This window comes from Lates calcarifer, linkage group LG19, assembly GCF_001640805.2.
Source record: "Lates calcarifer isolate ASB-BC8 linkage group LG19, TLL_Latcal_v3, whole genome shotgun sequence".
NCBI classification, from domain to species: Eukaryota; Metazoa; Chordata; class Actinopteri; family Centropomidae; genus Lates; species Lates calcarifer.
The window spans coordinates 1,114,554-1,134,139 of record NC_066851.1 but is presented as its reverse complement, the minus strand read 5'-3'; the positions used below and the strand labels follow the sequence as shown (position 1 = coordinate 1,134,139).

Below are 19,586 nucleotides of genomic sequence, written 5' to 3'. Positions count from 1 at the left end.
TTAGACTGGAGGGATGCCTGTGTGTTTTAGTCTGGTTAGCGGATTAGCACTGGTTAGTACTGGTGGGTAGCTATGTGATTGTACGTGTGTGTACACATGCACAGGCTAGTCTGCGTGTGTAAGCTGTGTGATTAGAGAAGTGGCTAATGGCTACACGGCAGAGTAATGAACCTGAGATCCAGGGGATGGAGGGATGGAGGAGAGAGGAGGGTAAGGGGCTCAGATGATATGAATATGCATGATGCTCACTGGCTTTGATGATTAAAAAGAATTTTAATATTTAAATGAGTGCATGCAAAGTGATTAACGAGGCAGAGGCGACGAGGCGAAAATCGCAAAAAGGGATTTTGAAAATGCAAAGAAGCACGAGATGCTGCTTTGCCTTTTTATGCTCTATTAATAGTGAAAACCCTCTCTCTCATGCATCTGTATGTCTCTCTACCCTGCTCTCTTTTCCAGCCTTCATGTCTCGCATGTTTTTGCTCTTGGTGTCTGGTTTGTGTCCAGAATGCTGGATTTACACAGGAGAGGTAGAGCGTCATTTAGAAGTGGATGAGGGCGGAGAGGAAGAAAAAGAGTTTCTTTCTCTCTCTCTCTCTCACACACACACACACACACACACACACACATTCTAATACACACACAGCAGGTGTGAAGTTCAGAAGAGATGATTGTAACTGAACAAAACATCTTCAAGATCAGACAGTGTGGGGAGAGCAGCCGGCTCCAATAAGAAGAGGAATAAGCCTACAATCAGGAGGTTGGGAGCTTGTGAAAACTATATGGCCTCACTGTTTATTTACCAACGCTCAAAACCTCTAAACTGTAGGTCAGCTGCTTGTTAAACCAAAGAATCTGCTTGTGAATTTCTACACATCCAGAACAGGTAGAGCTGGGTTTTAAATCTTTTGATACTAATGCCAATACAATAATTTCGTTTTAGACACGAACATTTTTTCATTAAATATGACAATGTTTCTCTACAAACCTTTTTTTGCTTAACAGAAAAGGATCCCAAATGTTGAATATTCAGTAATCACAAGCAGCCTGTTTGAGTAACATACTACATCGATGGATAAATTCTAATTAAAAAGCCAAATCTGACCAAAGAATGAGGAGGCAAGGTGCTCCATGTTAGTGTTCAGTACGTGTTTCACTGTGCAGTGTTGAGAAGAACATTATCATTCTAAAAGAATTAGTTTGATACCAGCACACATAACATGTGATTAGTAACATTGAAGACAAACAGTAACAGAAAATAATTCAAGAAATGTGGTAATGTGTGGAGCAGTTAGTGAAATAATGTAATTACTTCTTCACTGAGTAATAAGTAATTAATGACATTTTTAAAGAAACTTGTCCTACACTGTTCAAGCCTGAAACAGCAAGTGTAGTTTCCTCACTTCTTCATGTGTGTGTGTGTGTCCACATCCTTTCAGGCCGATTAAAAATGCATCAGGACTGCAGTGCGTGAACAAACACACACACATACACAAACACCCAAAGTGAAACTAGCCAAAAGCACACAGGATAGAGAGGGCGAGAGAGATACAGAAAGACAGGGAGAGAGAGTGAGCAGCAATACAAACCCGTGTAATTACCACTTCAAAAAGGCCGGCGCTCCATCCGAGAGGCCTCCCAGCTTTATTGAAACAACGCAAAAAAACAAGAGCAGCGGGCGCCGTAATGCCTCTAAAGTGCAGGCTGTTATATCAAACACACACACACACACACACACACATTCACACGCACTCACACAGACAATGTGCCATAGCTCTTTGTTAAGTTTGTGCGCTTTCATTTGGAAGATAAATAAGCATATGGTAAATATTTTAAGGACACACCACTGTGCCCAGTCATTATTTATTCAAGTGTGTGTGTGTGTGTGTGTGTGTGTGTGTGTGTCAATGCAAAAAATACGTAGATAAGATTGAAACATGCACTCTTGAAAATGTTTTTTTTTATTCTGTTTTCTGTCTGATAATCAACTTAAAGCTGTGTGTGTGTGAGAGAGAGGCAGAGAGAGAGAGAGAGAGAGAGAGAGAGAGGAATAGAAAGAGCTTCTCACCTTGGTGTGTACAAGTAACATCTGTGTGTGATAGAGAGCGAACGAGAGAATGAACAGGAACAAAAGTCAGCTGGGAAACAAAAGATAGAAAAGCTGGGTGTGAAAGCAGAGGTAGACAGCTGACACACACACACACACACCACACACACACACACACTGCGAGGAGTTTTAACAAACTCAAATGTGATGACAGCTTTTTAATCTGACAGAGCCATTTGATAGGTTGTGTGTGTGTGTGTGTGTGTGTGTGTGTGTGTTCCTCACCACTCCAACTGGACTTAGTTAAATGTCTGAATTAAACCCTGGCTGACAAAGCTTTAAGGGCTGCACAGTACTCTGTCAGGTGGTGTTAAACGCTGCTCAGTGATATGTATACCTTATGAGGATGTGTGTGTGTGTGTGTGCGTGTATGTGTGTGTGTGTGTTGCAGTTAAAAATGACACGTTTCTTTTTCTTTTCTCTAATCCACACTGTCAGGATTCCACCCCTGTGGAGGTTACCCTGACAGTCAGCTGGGAGTCTGGAGGGGGATGTGACCAGAGGGTTGCCTGTTCAAATCCCCACACCCAAATACAATAAGTATACTTAAACAAGATCCCACAAAAAAGAAAGCTGTTGTCATCACCCCAAAGTGATTTACACACACACACATCCAGTTACCCATGATGGCTATCATTAATGTCCAGAGGACCAAATTTGAAATGGAGGAAGAGGAGAAAAGCTGCTATTCAAACACAATCAAAAAAGGTTTAAATAGTGATCAAAAAGTTGCTAAGGAAACATGAATTACATATTTTGGTGAAAAGGTATCAGAATATGTACTTGTATAAAATATGACATCCTTTTCAGAAATGGTTATAAATGGTTACCCAAATAGTGTTTTCCAAGTATATTGTCACATGAAGAAGCTTTATTTATGCTTCACCAAGGAGTTATAGTAAAATTGCCATTTTCAAGGGAGGTCATGTTCTTTTTATCAATAGCAATCACGCACATAAAAAAAACTCAGTGTTTTTAGTTGAACTGTAGTTCCTCTGCAATTCTTCACATAATATCAAAAAATAATGTATACAAGCACAGTGAACTTTACAAAAATCTGAAGGATTTGATTTGATGCTTTTCTAAATTAAAATGACTCCTTCCTTAAACTGTCAAGCAACACAAACAAATTCATGACAACTGAGACACACTGAAACACACTTTCCTGCTTGTGGCCTGTGAGTGAGTGTTCCTAATCTGTGTTGACGAAGAGCAGGTAAAATTACACCACAAAACAACACACAATGGTGTGAGACCTACGAGACAGAAAAGTGTGCTCCTTTATTTTCATTTTATAGCCCCTGCTCTGCTACCTGCAGATGGATACAGAGAAAAGAAAAAACACTCACATAACAAGAACACGTCCACTAATTTAGGAAAACAAAAAAACTTGTCTTGATATGTGTGCGTGTGTGCATGTGTGTGTGTGTGTGTGCACGCGAATTTGATTTCCCATGGAGAACAAATGGAGGTGAAAAAGCTTGAGAATAAAGGAGTAGTTTGACCTGCTGGGAGCCAATTACGAAGCGTTGTCATCAGACATGTTCTGAGCTGACATTCAAACTCCCTGATCACTTTTCCCCTCACTCTCTCTTTCCCTGCTCTCATGCTTCCTTCCTTATGTCTCTCACCCTTTTTTCCCTTTCACCAGGTAATGAAAGGTGTAAAAATCCACGGGAGGAAAAGCTTGGTCTGAGTTACAAAGAGAAAATTCCATCCTGCCATATTTCAATCCCCCGGTGATTATGAGCAGAGCTGAGCGTGTTCTCTCCAAATTAAACTCCAGCTCCATTAATAAACCCCTCTGTCCTCTCCTCGTGTTAATAAGGTGCTAGTTGGACATATTTCATGTGGAAATTGTGAAATACCGAGGGTAATTTTGAAACATAAAATGTTATTGCAGCAATATAGTTTACAGTTGCCGCAGTGCACGTCCAATTGAGTCGCTAATATGTTTTTGCTTTTAATGTGAAAATTATTGCGTGTTCTGTTATGAAGAAATATTGTGCAATTACAATTTGAAGCATTCCAACACTGCACATGTGGAGTTGATTTCACAGGAGGATTGCAGTTAGATATATTGCAACCATTTAAACACAGGAGGAAAAATATACTTATGCACATAAATATGAATAATACTGAACTATTAACGTGAGCAACACCAATCAATTAGTGCACATGCCAGAGCGCGGCTCTGCAGACACTCTTGGACCGCTCAGAGAGCTATGTGTTAAATGTGAAGCTGTGGCAGGTTCAGGTGGCTACGCTGTCCGCAGGAGCACTGTGCAGCTGCCTGGCACAGTTGTAACAGCCTGGTAAAATATTGATGAAGTTCAGGCCCAAACACAGTGTTTTACAGCACAGGCCAAACCGCAGACTGACACATTCAGAGGAGCTCTGTCCTGCTCCAACGCTCTAAATGGGGAAACAGAGTCAGGAGTTGTTACCTGTGAGAGCATTTCCTCTTGTGGCTTTTTGCCAGTCTTTTCTTCTAAGTTTAGATCAGTGCTGCTGATGAATTTAGTAATGTTTCTGTCCAAATGTCAGACAGCTTTTACACAGACATTTGAAGTGTCGATATAAACAGAGAAAACCGCAGGTGTCTCTCTTCTGTAAATGAAAATAAACTGGCTTCCTGAGTTACATAAAAATACGTTAGAGCTTTACACTTGGTATTTCATGAATACATATGTAAAGAAAATGCAGATCATGATTACTTATATATTAATGAATGTATTCGTATCAAGCACCTTTCTTTTTCTGTTATTCCTGTTGAAATGAAACAAATTCTGCAGCTCATGCAGAAGGCTGGATACAGTGTCAAAATACTGATTTTAAAATACTAGTAACTCTTCATGTAAGAACCTACGTAGACCTCCATAGACAAACTTGACAATTTTTAAAATTGACTTTTATTAATTAATTATTTAATTTTAGCTTTCACTATATTTTACTAGTTCATTAGGTCTAGGGTCAAAGGCAACTGGATTTGTTGTTTTGATTCATATTAACTCTATATTTTCATTTTTTTTGTGCAAAGCACCTGTGTTGCCTTTGTTGAAAGTTGCCATAATAATAAACATATCATCATTTCTAGTGTTTGTCCAAACCAGGTGGGGGTCAAACAGAGTTTTCCATCTTCCATACTCCAGGATTTTTCTAGCTTTCTAAAAAGGATGAGACTAGACAGAGCCAACTGTCTTATTTCATCAACAAGAAACTGCATGACAGACTGGACAAATGTTCTTTTTCTGTATGTGTTCATCTTTGAGAAGTTCATATTTAGCCATTGACTTAAGGGTAACTTTAGCACCTGCTGGATGTTAGTGAGTACCTGTCACCATGCACTGAGCTGCAGACTTGTAGTTCTACAAACAGCAACCTGTTGGAAGGCAGGACAGCTGAGAGGAGCTCTTGTGACAGGGTGAATATTCTGCTCTTCATCTCTGGCTTCTTTATGAGCATCTTGACGGTTTGAGAGAACTGCCGCTGCTCTTCCTCCTGCAGCTGCTTTCCTGCTAAAAAGCCTCTTTACGAAACTGGATGGGGGAGAAATTAGCCTCTTTCTAATGCCCCTTTCTTTGTTTTTTTCCTCCTTTTTCTCCGCTCACAGTGTTTTCTCCTTCTTTGCTTATTCAAATTTTAATGAGCTTTTCACCTTTTTAAGCAGATGGCTTAGGCTGGATTTCTCCTTGAACGTCGGGGTGAGTCTCTCAGTCATGTTTTGCACGATTTTGTTTCAACTAGCCGAGTCCTTGAGGGGGTTTAGGGCTTTGAGTGGGTAATGTGCCTGTCTCTCCCCTTTTTTCCCTTCTTTCTGTTGTCCTCTCCTTCTAATGGAATGAACATAACTCTGCTTTTGCCCTCACAAAAGCTGAAATGTGCATTCATATGTGTGTGTTGTGTATGTTGAAAAAGTCCTATACATTTAGTTTCATGAAAAAACTGCAGGTCTGGTACTGCCCCAAACACCTCACCATCCCTCCCTCTAGTCCTTGCCTTCTTTCCTAATGGGCTACTTCAACATGTTGGGAAATGTTTATTGCCTTTTTCTTAAAGTGACATGGGAAGATTGATACCAGTGTTGTGTCTGTGTATTGAGTATGGATCTGGAGACAATACATGGTTAGCCTAGTTTAGCATAAGGACTGGATGCAGAAGAAAAAAACTCTATCCTAAGGTAAAAACTATAACTTGTGGCTGTAGGGGGAGTTAAGAGGGGATGTGCTTAAAGTAGTGGCTATCCACAGTCGGGCACAGTTAGTGTGTGAAACATCCCAAAGTCTTATTGTCATGGAGAGGTTGCCACATTTGGCGCCATCATGCTTACACAAAAAACAAAACATAAACCCATGCCCAGCAATCGTATCTTGCAATCCCTGGTGCAGTTGGGAACACTGCACAAAACAGGGAGTTGGGGGCAGCAACACAGTGCTATAATATTACATAAAAACACAACAAAAGAAAATGGAAGTGGTACCGCCACACTGGTCTCCCCATAAATCATAGGAAAATGGATGGTTCCCAGTTAAAGGTAAAACACAGGGTAAAAACATGTTCAGTGTCTTAAGAAGTTAGATTTTAACCATTATTATGTATAGGCATGCCTTCTAAAGGGGTGATCCCTTCAATAAGACACTTTTTAAAAAGTATCTCAGGCTGTTTTCAGACTATTACAGAAAAACAAGGCACAGATTTGCTCTCATCAAGCAGGGTGACCTCTCCAGAACTTTTCATATGCTACCTTAAAGGTATCAAGCCTCTCTCATCTAGAAACACAGCCCATCCACCACAAGTAACAATAATTCCACCATCTTTTTTAACGTAATTTATAGGCTAATCCAAAAGAAATAGTTCCACTATATAGCTGCCCTCAAAAACAGGAAAATTTAAAAAGCTTTCACATTTCTGTTCATGAGCATGATAACTTCAGAGGTGCTGGCAGGTGTCTGAACTTTGGACAGAACCAGACTAGATATGTCTTGCTTCCAGTCTTCATGCTAAACTAGGCTAACCAGGCCCTGACTCCAACTCCAACTTAACACACAGACATCAGACTAATACATATCTTCTCATCTCACCCTTGAAAAGAAAATAAATAAGCATACTCCCCAAAATGTTGAGCTGTGCCTTTATAGAGTTTGTGTTTATCAGCCTACCTGCCAGTGAATTTTCCTGCTTTGGGCAAATTCCTTTGGTGGGCGTCCTCTCTCCCCTCTCACCTCTTTCCACTCCTCCTCCCACCTCTTCCTCCTCTTCTGGTGTGACCTGGATGCCGATCTCCACCGGCTCCACCACCTTCCTCAGCTCCACCCGCTGGCCATGGTGATGAAGGCTCTGCAGAGTGGGGCTCCCTCCTCCTCCCCGGTCGGTCATCTTGTCGTAGCAGCCATTGGCCAGCAGCAGCGTTTGGCACTGCTTCTTCTTGTGCTCAATGAAGAGAAGGATGTCCCCCAGCGGGAAGGTCATCTGGCACTGGCCACAGGTCAGCAGGTCGTGGTCAGAGTGGAGGCCGGGTGGCAAGGCGTGGGCCAGGCTGGGCTCCAGCGGGTGGGGAGGTAGGGCAAGTGGGTGGGATGGCAGGCCAAGTGGGTGGGGGGGTAAAGAGTCGGAGAGCAGGCTGCCATCTGGATGCTCAACCGCTGCTGTCCAATAAGAAAAACATAAGAGACATGTCAGACGATTTGATACCTGGACCTATGTTTCCTTTTCACATTGCTTAGTGAGACTTGCTGGAGAAAAAAGAAGGTGGTCTGAATCCCTGGACTGACCAAAATGAGGGATTTTACATTGATAGAGGCCCTCTAGCAACACACTGAAGGAACTGTATTTCCTGTTCTTTCTAACTGGATAATTATATGACTGTTCTGTTTCCTAAAGCCCAGCACACACTTAAAGATTTTTAAAATCTTACCCGATTTAGAAAATATGAGAGACCACGCACATGATGGCAAATGTCAGATTTTACAGTGTTGTTCTTATAGTGTGTGGTGTGCAATGAGAAGACCAACACAGCACACCTCACACAGATTCTGTTCACTGTCAACCAGAGTCTAGACTCTCAAAACTCAAAAGCTTTTGTGGTCAAACGCAACTTTAGAGTAAGCAAAAATGGCGGACGACAATGTCTCTTATTTGTTGTGCTTCCATCTTCAATCAGCTTTCTTCCTGATTATAAACAGGCTGTAAGTGAGGGATTGGTTTAGTTTATTACTTGTGAAGGTGTGAGAAGGTCTAAAGAGGCTGCAGAGAGTATGTGACCCACAGGAAAAAACCATCATCACCATCATCATCATCATCATTATCCTCTCTGTGCCTCTCTCTCTCTCTCTCTCTCTCTCTTTTTCTCTCTCTCTAATATAAGATGATGGATTAGCAGCAGGTTGGCCATTTGTCTCAGCCTCCACATTAGAAATGCAAACAGATTTGGGGTGTCAAATGCAGATGAAGGCTCCAGATGGAGCAGCCCACCTCATCCCATACCTGCATTAGGTCTGTTTTGAAATACACAGCTGATGAGCCCTCTGCTTTTCATACTGGACACACATACATAAATCCTCTGAATACTTTACAAATATATACCGTATGTCAATAGTTCCTATCACTTTTGGTTTTGAACCCACTGAAATGAAGCAATATAATGCCACATACACCCATGTGAAGGTTAGGAACCACTGTTGTATGTTATATAGCATAGATTAATAGATATCATTACTTGTAGTGCTAATAGCAATATTAAGATCAGTGCAACTATGATTGTACTGCAATACAATTAAATGAGAGACGAGACAAAAGGAAAGGAAATGAAAAGAAAGATAAGAAAAAACATACATGCGTATCCTTTTTTTCATATCATATATATATATATATATATGTATGTATGTGTGTGTGTGTGTGTGTGTGTGTGTGTGTGTGTATACATACATACGTATATGTACATATACGTGTGTGTGTGTGTGTGTGTGTGTGTGTGTATACATACATACGTATATGTACATATACATACATATGTGTGTGTGTGTGTCTGGTGTGTACATTATTAAGGGCTTGTGACTGGAAGGTCACCGATCGGCAGGATTAAATTTTAAAATCTGGGTGGGAAAACACCACTGTGGTGCCCTTGAGCAAGGTCCTTAACCCCAACTGCCTGAACTGCAACCTGTTCACTCCTCTGCTCACAGATCAGACTGTGGTTGTACTGGGCAGCTTCCAGGTGTGAACGTGTCTAACTCTGTGAATACAATCAGGGCTTTTCTGTAAAAGGGAGGTTGGCTTTCAGTGAAGAGTGACTACCCTGAATAAAAAAAGTTTTTTAAAAATACATATATAGTATATGAATACATATACATTTACAAATGTTATTGGCTAACATAAAACTATATTATGTAAAGAGGCTGGTAGTCAGCATGACCAATAAATTAACATAAAGTGTAACCAGGGCATTAAAAATCTACAAATATTACAATAAAGCATAATATCATTCACCGAGTATTATAATTTAAGAAAATACAATGAGTTGCATTATTTCTTGCATGCATCTTAATAATTTTAATCTTTGTAATCACAAAAAACCTGCAAAAAATTACTTTGGCTAAAGCTTTCTATTCTATTATTATAATTTATTTTGCTGCTAAGGCCATAGGAAGTATGTCCGTGTGAGCAGGTGTACAGTGTATGAGCTCTGTCAGCTCGCATTTCCACACACCAACTCCTCCACTCCCTCTGCATGCATGTAAGCACTGCATATTTGTACTGCATCATGTTCATATGTGCATTTGTACACATGTGTGGATGCATACACACATGCACTTTGTATGTATATGTGTGTGTCTGTGTGTGTGTGTGTGGGTGGGTGCGTGGCCTACAGGCTGCAGCCATCTGTCCTCTGCTATTGAAATGAACAGCCATGAACAGTAGTGTGTGTTTCTTCAGTCATAAACATTAGAGAGAATAAAGCCAGTGAGCTGACCTGGAACAAACACACTCCACAGTTACATTGACCCCCGCAAACCCAACTTCATCTGAGAAATTATAGAAATATGATTTTTTTTAAAAGACAGGCCTCAAATACAAAGCTGACTTCCTGTGTGTGTGTGTGTGTGTGAGAGAGAGAGAGAGAGAGAGAGAGATCAGAGAGAGATCAACTGGAACAGGATCAGATTCTTTTGAAACCATACAAATATTTATTACATTTACACTCAAATGTTGATACTGTTGTATTTACTGTAAATACCAATGTGTCCGCAGCAGCCAAAGCCAGTTTCAGGAAAAGCTTACATCAAAACAAAAAATGAACATTCTGTTGATTCTTTGCAAATATCAAATGCACACCGCTGAAGTCAACAGTGTGTTTGCAAATAACACTGTAAAGGAAGAAGCGTCACTTTGGCCTGATTTACTAAATAAGGCTCGGGTGAGTCAAGCAGGAGTGCTAATAGGATTTCAGTTAACTGGGCTGAGGAAGAACAAATAAATAAATAAATCAAGGAAAATGGAATGTCTAAAAATAAACAGCTCAAATATAACACTCTTAACAAACCATCTACAGTATCTGCATCAAGGCTAAAGCAACAGGTGTTTGGAGGGCTAAATACCAAGAACGCAATGCTTTAAATTCCTGCAGACAGGAGGAAGTTTTCGTTCCTTTGTTAACCGCCTTTCACTGTAAATGTGCTGTTAATCCATCTAGACCCTTCATGATCGCCACACAACCATCACATTATATTCACAGACACAAATGGGATAGCATATTAGTGGCAAGCTGCTTCTCAAATATTTGCTTTACTCTCACTTCCATAATTATTTTTTGCAGTTTTTACTGGCATCACTGGAATGAAAGACTAAAACTATAAAAACTAGACTCAACTGCTGTGCTTTTTACTGTTTCCTCCACCACACACACACACACACACACACACACACACACTAAAATTGAGACTAAATGTTTGTGGGTAAGACTGCACAGGCCGCTCACACACAAACACACACACATAGACCAGAGATGTCACATACTCACAGAATCACAGAACACTCACACACCTGCAACATCACATGCATTTGTCACCCTCTATTCCCACACCCCGACATTTTTCCAAACCCGAGGAAAATGACAGTTACTACATACTGTATACATACACACACACTCACGCAGCTGGCTCATTACACCTTGTCTGTCTTTCATTGTGAGACTTGGACATGAAACCTACTTTTCTTTGGCAAATATGACTTTTATTTCTAGAATTTTATTGCTTTATCAGTTATTTCCTGGATTTCGAATGGCTACTGAAATCATCCAAATAAAGAGCATGTCACAGAGCTGATTAGTGGCAGAAGTGCTGCTACACACACACATACAGTATGTTATGTACATACATGATGATGCTATTTGCTTTGTCGAGCTGATAGGCCACCACGGAGAGTATTAAATTTGAGACGTGACTTTTTGTAAAGAGGAAGCAGATTTTCATCCATAACCAGTTTTGAAAATCTCAGAGTTAGGAATGCAAAAATACAAAAGACATTACTTCATTACATTGAGAAGTGTTTCTGATATATTTGTGATTTGTTTAATTTGGAAAATGTTGTAGGTTTATTATTAACAAAGACCTGGTGCCCTTAATCAGTGGTTGTACATACAAGTGCTCCCCTTTAAAGAATAAACATAACCGACTAAACTTTACTATGAGATTTAAAATGTGTTACTCTTAAATAACCAGTTTGAGTCATAGTTGTATGTTGTCTCCTCACTTTCCTCTTATTTCCTGTCACCTTTCACTTATAAAAAATGTCTGAAAAGAAAGTTTTACAACACAAATTTCACTTCAACTGTGGTAACAGTAATTCTTTACAGAGGGAAATTTTGGTGTGTAAAACATATCTGAGCAGAAACAGAGGAAGTGTTTGAAAATGAGTTTGAGAATGTTCCACCATTATGACTCACAGCCGATTTTCAGATTTGACCCGATTTTAAATGAAAACCAGTTTACCTCAAAGCTAATTCAAGTTCATCACAAGGTAAATCCCCTGCTCTGGTCAGAGTCAAGATTACTGTGTTGAGCCAGTGACACATGGATCAGAGGCAAATGTGCAAATAATTCCAACATTTGTTTCTGTCTGAACTGTGGGAGAGCACCCTGCCACCTGGCCAGAGGTGCTGTGGTAGGAATGAAGTGTTCTTTAGGAGCAGTACAAAAGGCATCAAACAGCAGAGCAGTTGTGTACCTGCAGTGCTTGATTGCAGGTACACTACAGTCTACTTGAAGTCAGAGTGTCTTTTTTGTCATAGAAAAGATTTTATGATTTAGTTCAATAAATAACCATTAACAAATGAATAACAGTGTGTAATAGATTAACTAAAGATCTTTTGCAGAGTTTGCTCTTAGTGCATACACATTTACACACAAAACAATCCAAAACAAACTTCACATAAAAGTCAGTATCAGTAGTTGTAGATTACAGTAGCTATAACTTCTCTAGTTGCTGCCTTACATCAATACATTAGAGTGTATATACATACACTCATACTGACTGCTGCAGATGTCAGTCAACCACTGTCGTGAATTTACAGTACATGGTGTAAATTAAAAGTGTGACACAGACACAGACAGTCAAGCACAGAGTGTGCAGGTGTTGACAGTTAAGAGGGGAGTGTGGTCTGATGTCATCTGATTAGCACACACACACACACACACACACACACACACACACACACACATACACTGTACATTTGCGCTCTGCTACCTCTCTTATTGGCAAAGCGAGTGCAGCACTGACAGCCTGAGAGCTCCCCCTAGCAGGAAGAGAGAGAGAGACACATAGAGACTGACAGAGAGGGAGGGAGAGAGACATAGAGAAATAAAGAGAGACGGTTTAGGGGGAGGGAGGAGGTGTTGAAGGGCAAGTGACAACAGACAGCTCACCAAGCTTCAGCTGAGCAAACCAACTCTCTGGTATGTAGGCTATGGCAGGCTGTGTGTGTGTGTGTGTGTGTGTGTGTGTGTCTAACATAGTATCAGTAGTGGGAGAGTGAGTGCAGCTTGCTGATCAACAACATGAGTTTAGGCATGCTCTTTGAGAACTGAAAACCCTCGTCCTGAGGATTTATGGACACGCAGCTACACACATAGACACACTCTAAACAGTTACACCTTTTATATTGCATTTATATACAATTTCCAAGAAAAACTATTTTTCTGTGTTTTTCTAAAACTGTCATTATAAACATTTGCCTATTGTAGTGAATAAAATTTAGTTTGTGCTGTAAACAGCTTTCAGAAATGACATTGATTGTAATGTGTCTTTCCAGAGACAGTGTCCAAGTTACTCTGTATATACACAGACCTCACTGTCAACATACAGCATGTACTGTTTACATTAAGAAAATATTTTTTGTTAATTAGTGAGATCTTAGCTCCAGTTGTAAAAAGGACATTTGTTAGTGAATGATACGACTATTATGAAAACCAGTCTGTTCTCATTGCATTCAGCAGTGATACTTAATAAGACACTACATTTTCATTTATGACATTTTAAAAACAGCTCATCTACACAACGCTTCAGTGCATATAAAAGAAGGAGTTGCCAGGTTCTCTTCCTCTCGCTCTCCCTCTCTCTCTCTAACAAAGACTTAGCCCCAGCAGGGTGCACGGCTATTTGACAAGCCAAAGGGAAACATGCATCTCAAGTGGGCGACTGCAATTTACACACAGCCCTCTCTCTCTCTCTCGCTCTCTCTCTCTCTCTCTCTCTCTCTCTCTCTCTCCCTCTTTTTATGTGTGTGTGTGTGTGTGTGTGTGTGTGTGTGTGTGTGTGTGTGCGTGTGCGGCTACAATGGGAGCTCTCGTCCTGTTTGCGTCTCTTCACACTAAATCAGCCTCTTGGAGGAAAGCTGGGGTTATTTGCAGTGAATGAGAAGCAGAAGGCACGTCTGCACCTTCAGATGCAAACTGTCTCTGCGTGGTGACACCAAAACACACACCGAATCTGCCTGACAAAGAAAAAAATATTGATTTCCACTGATTAATCTTTCCCATGTGTCTTTGAGGGAGAAATTAGACCAAATTCTTGTGAAGATTTCCCATTCAGGATGACTGTTTTAACATGGCAGGAAATTAGTATAAATTAGGAGAGATGGAAAGTGCTAGATTTGGTGCAGCATCAGACATATTTACTGCAGAAGAATACAATTAACATTCAAATTATTATTCAGTGTTCATGCAGTACATAGAATAGTTGATTGCAGGCCAAACTGTGATCCCTTATCGATTACTTTTTTAAAAATCAGTTCTAATCACACAAACACAGATGGAAACAAAGGGAAGCAGATGAATTAGCAAGAAATCATTTAAGCTTTAAGACAACTTTATGGGATGGAGATTACGCAGACAAAGGTGGCAACCCAGTGAGGAAGCTGTCCCTAATATATTCAGCACTAAATATAAGACTGTTGTTTTATAACTGAGGTCATACTACTTCTAAAAATCAGTCATTTAAGTTCCATAATTTGCTTCACTATCTTCAACACTTATTCCCATTCAGGAAAAGTTACTGAAAGAAAAAGAGGTGGAGTAACTCTTGTTCTTCTCCTATTAAAATCTAGAATTAATGCACAATGTACAGAGTGTATGTACATTGTGAGTGTGCCATGCATTGTGTTGTAAAATCCAAATTTAAAATGCTTCAGTTACAACACAGGTCAAACTGATTATTTTATGACCTGACAGCTCAAGAAGAATTACTCAGAATTTGAAGGTGGGGGGGGGGGTCACTTGTGTTCATTTGCATATAAGTGTGTGTTGTCCACGCAAGCTTACATACACATGTAAGTGTGTGTGTGTGTGTGTGTGTGTGTGTACTCAAGCATACTTAATTGGGAAGCATCTCTTACACATCAATTATGGAATGTACAACATAAATCAGACAGACGGGTCAGAACTGCTCTGTGGATATAACTACCAAACTGCATTTTATTCTTCACACATACTCACTTGCAAACATAAAGTGAGAGTGAAGTAGCTTTCATACAGTACAAACAGGAAGCTCATTTATTAGCCTTCATCTATATGCTCTCTCGTCTTTCATATCTTGTGATTTTCTGTCTACCTGTTTGTATGTTAGTAGGTATTCTCTGCTCTTTGCTGAAGTTAATGTCACAGCAAAGCATGCAGTGTGCACAATGTAACCCATTTCTAAAGGTAACCAAGTCCACACGGCAGGCCTGTGCACGAGCTGCCACACACAAGTTGAAGCAATCAAATCACTACTTGTCAGGACGTACATTGTCTTTAGGTCTGTATGAACCACTGTTTACAACTGTGAGGGCTGACAGTATGACGCAGAAAAGCCAGGCCACACAGCAGAGGAAAGAGCCTATAAACAGTCAGGCAGCATGGCCAAAAACCTGGGCATGGAGACTCACTCAGCGTACAGCCATGCTGAGTCTCTACTGTAAACATGGGTGTTATATTATAGGCAGCAAGCCACCTAGGTGAACACTGATACGCTGTAGTGTAAATGATCTGATCTGGCGGGCTTCACACAAAACAAGTCTCTCCAAATAACCTTAAGGTGTAGAAAAGAAAGAAGAAATATTGAAAGTAAAATCCTGATACTGAGCTGCACCTTAAAAATCCTTCATCTACACCTCCTCATTTGCCATTTAGACTCATTGATGCAAATTTGTAAATCAGTAACAGTTATCTCATCACTAAATGTTCCTTACTAATATTTTGTGCTTTCAGTAGTTTCAATCCTGCATGAAGATTTGTTGCTCCTGTCAGGACACATCAGCCTGCACGCTGCAGCCACATCAGCTGGTAAACCGACCTGAGGCCAGAAAAATTATATCACTGCCGAGAAGTTTAGCGGCAAGGTGACAGCGCAAAAAAGATCAAGAGTTTATGTCAAATAAGAGGGAAGTTATGCATTTCCTTTGTGAACTGCGTAAATTAGATTTGATTTTGTGTGTAAAAAAAAAGGTTTAATTTTCTTTGCAAAAAATAACACATTTATTTTCTAGTATTTTTTATTTTCCAATAAGCGACTTAAAGATGGTATTAATCCTTCATGTAAATAAAACCATTTCATTCACACGTATTGTGACCTTAACTGCAGTCACTTATTGCACTGTCTCATAAAAGTGCATAAAAGTGCCGTGAGGGAATTTGTCGCTGTCAAGACGAGCAGGATGTTAAATAATCAAACCAAGCATTAATATTACAACTAGGGGAAGTAAAAAACTTTGCATCCATGCAGCAGAAAACATCATGAATGGGACTGACTAGTTAAACTAAACACGGCTGGCATGAGTCTGGAATGTGAGATTCGATAACCTGCAAAAACAGAAAATAAAACCTGAAGCAGCTCGTGCGTAGAGAAGAAAAGCATATCTGTCTGATTTAATTCATGATCATTTCTCTCTACGGCAGCTGGTAAAAGAATTGAATTCAGTAGTTGTCGGATGTGTTAAAATCAAGTCGATTGTCGGCCTTTTAGTTCCACTGAAAGATGGACAGAAATTGTAGGAATGAAATTCTCAAATTCATAATTGACTTTGTGTGCGTGTGTGTGTTCATCTCATATGAACATAACGAGTTGCCGTTTAATATGTAACAACGGTATGTGCGTATGAAAGTGCCCAAAAAGTCATTTTAAATTGGAGTAGGAATTATAATCATGTTGTATTTTTAATTGAAATTAAGCATAATTTTCTCGCTAATGACGCAGGTGGTTATAAATTCATCAAAACAAAAACTGTAATTATAAAGGAGTCATGTCTCAATAAACTCCCAGCCCAGACCGATGCGACCTCTCTACGAGCTGCTTTTACAGTGAAAGTCAAACACGCAGCCAGAGACTTCTACACTCTGTGCTTGGTGTCAATTTACTCCAAATATTAGAGAGTTATTTATAGACCACAATGATCAAGTAAGTAAATTAAGGCCTTTATCTAATTTTGCCAATAAACCAGGGGAAGAAAAATGGCCTTCAGGAGGCACTTTGGCAAACTTTCTGATCCAAGTTTGAAAATGTTCATTTTTACGCACCGATCATCAGGGAGAAAATCCTCAGAATGACAACGGAGATTATAGGAAAAAGCGAATCCTGTGCTGTGATGATGTGAATTTTTGCAGGTGTACTTACGTGTTATTTCTCTCTGGGACAGGTGCTGCGGGTTCCCCTGCTTGCGTCGGGACATCGCCCTGGCATTTACACTGGCATCGCCCGGAGAGCAGCGCTGGAAGGGTCGGCTCTCCTCCTCCTTCTCCTGCTCCTGTATACCGACCGCAATCTGGCCCCAAAACCCGCCGCTCGCTGGCAACCCGAAACTGACCGCTCTGTACTGGCCCCAAATGTGGCCCTTCGAACTGACCCCTCTGCGACGGATCTCCTCTGGCGGGCAGCGGCTCCTGCGCTCTGCGGTGACCGGCCGTGGCGCAGCGTTGGGCGGCCGGGCGCTCTGTCGGAGCTCGGTGCCAAAGTGGTTGAGCGCCTCCCTTCTTCGTTCGCGGCGGTGGTGAGGGAGGGGGGTAGTCCGGCTCTGCCTTCGGCTGCTTTCACACCATCTGTCAGAGGAGAGCGGAGAAAGGAGCGGAGCGGAGTGGAGTGGAAGAGACACGGCAAGGCGCGGGAGGTCGGCGGTCAGTTCCTGATGGTAGGTCACTACCTGTGTCCACTCTCCGGCCACCCTGGACACCGCGCGTCCTTGCCCAGAGAAAGCAGGTGAAAGGACGTCAATTAACGCCGGAAAGTGTGTAAAATAGGAATCCAATTTTCTCCTCGGCACTTCACGGGGTGTCGCCAAGTGGTGGGCACTTCTTCTGCTGCACTGGCAGTGCCAGCCAGGCGGGCGGGTTAGACTTTAACTCTTCAAGTCAAAGCCCAGTGCTGGTTTGAGGACAGGCTGTTACCCTCTTTTCTCTTTGTGCTAGCTGCAGAGTCCCGCATCCCCGGGCTGTGTGCGGCTCTGTGCGGCTCTGTGCGGCTCTCTGGCTTCTACAATGGGAGAAAACTCAAGTTCAAGTGCGGACGTGACGTTCAGTCTGCGGTGAGAAGGGAGAGTGGAGACTGAAGAGCACTGGGGGCGACTAGTGGTGGCTTTCACACACACTGACACACACACACACACACACACACTGACACACACACACACACACACACAAAATCCCTAGCACAAACACACGTGTGGCGCGCACGGCGGTTGTGGTCAGAGTCGCTCAAGTAGCCTAGTCTCCGTCGGAGTCCCATCACTATTAGAAGGGGATTTATTTGTGTTAAAGTGTGACCTGAGGGGCTTCCGCACCTCGTCCACAGGATGCTGGACGCTTTTCACCAGCTTGTGTTCACATTTCACAGGCATGCAGGCTTGTAGCGTGTCATTATGTGCCATACGTTATACACATATCCCATTGCAGGATATCGTGCTTAAATTTCTCTGATGATTAAATATTGTTTAAACTTAACGGCTGACCCTCTTAAACCGCATTGTCTCATGTGCGCGTGCAGACACCTTTCCCTCAATAAATTCCCGTCATACAGTGTAGTACGGTCCTTAAATAATTCATATAAAAATATATAAATAATCCTAGGTTATTGTATGATTTTGATTGACCAGCTCAGTAAATGCATATTTTTTACAAGATGGCCATATAGGCCAATAAGTCTACGTCTGTATATGTTTCATCCAATCTTAAATTCAGATAGCGTGTTGTTTATGCGACTCGTAGTCAAATTAAAGCATCGCTCTGGCCTAGATATGTGCACAAAGTTATGCATCAGACATTTCACTCATTCAGTTATTCAAATCATTTCATATTTACCTGCGTGTAGTTTGTAGTTTATGAAAACACACACCAGTCTTTCTGAATTGTTTTATCATATTAATTGATAATTCAAGTTATATGAATGTCAGAGAATTAAGAATCAGTTTAGGCATTCAAAGATGAGTGGTATTTAACAGGGCTTGTTTGTGACCTTATTGTGACCCTAGAGTACCAAACTGACTTTACCTGAAGTGGAAAATTGGAAATATTTAAGATGAACAGTCATTTCCAGTCATCAGTAGTAAAAATATCCAACATACTATTCATCAAGAAATGAATTGTGTTTCCAAAGTAAAATTACAATTAAAACACAAGACAAGAGACAGCTCTGTCACCCTACCACACACACACATTACACCATCAAACACAGATGCAAGTTTTGGCACAGTGTGTGTGTGTGTGTGTGAATGCGTGTGTGCTTGTACAGTGAGTGTGTGTTTGACAGAGGACCTGGGCTGATGATGGATAACTGGTTTGGTGACAGAAAGCCACATCTCTGCATGCAGGACTGCTGACTGCCTCCAAGCAGCACCCACTGTTTAACAGAGAGGCAGATACAGTGAGGAGCATCTGATTTTCATCCTCACACATCCCTGTGGGAGAGGAGGAGACTCAAAAGCAAAAGTATAATTTGGTGACTTGGAAAAACATGTAGAGGA

At 41.1% G+C, this 19,586-nt stretch overlaps 1 protein-coding gene across 1 annotated transcript in view; it reads right to left on the bottom strand.

Annotated features, from left to right (window-relative positions):
• The window catches only part of bcl11ba (BCL11 transcription factor B a), a 45,039-nt gene extending 27,085 nt beyond the window's left edge, over nt 1–17,954 (bottom strand). Inside the window, 2 exon segments of the mRNA XM_018697715.2 lie at nt 7,267–7,752; nt 17,249–17,954. Of these exon segments, the coding sequence (XP_018553231.2) occupies nt 7,267–7,752; nt 17,249–17,303 (541 nt within the window). The 5' untranslated portion in view covers nt 17,304–17,954.
• Nucleotides 17,955–19,586: the final 1,632 nt, after the last annotated feature.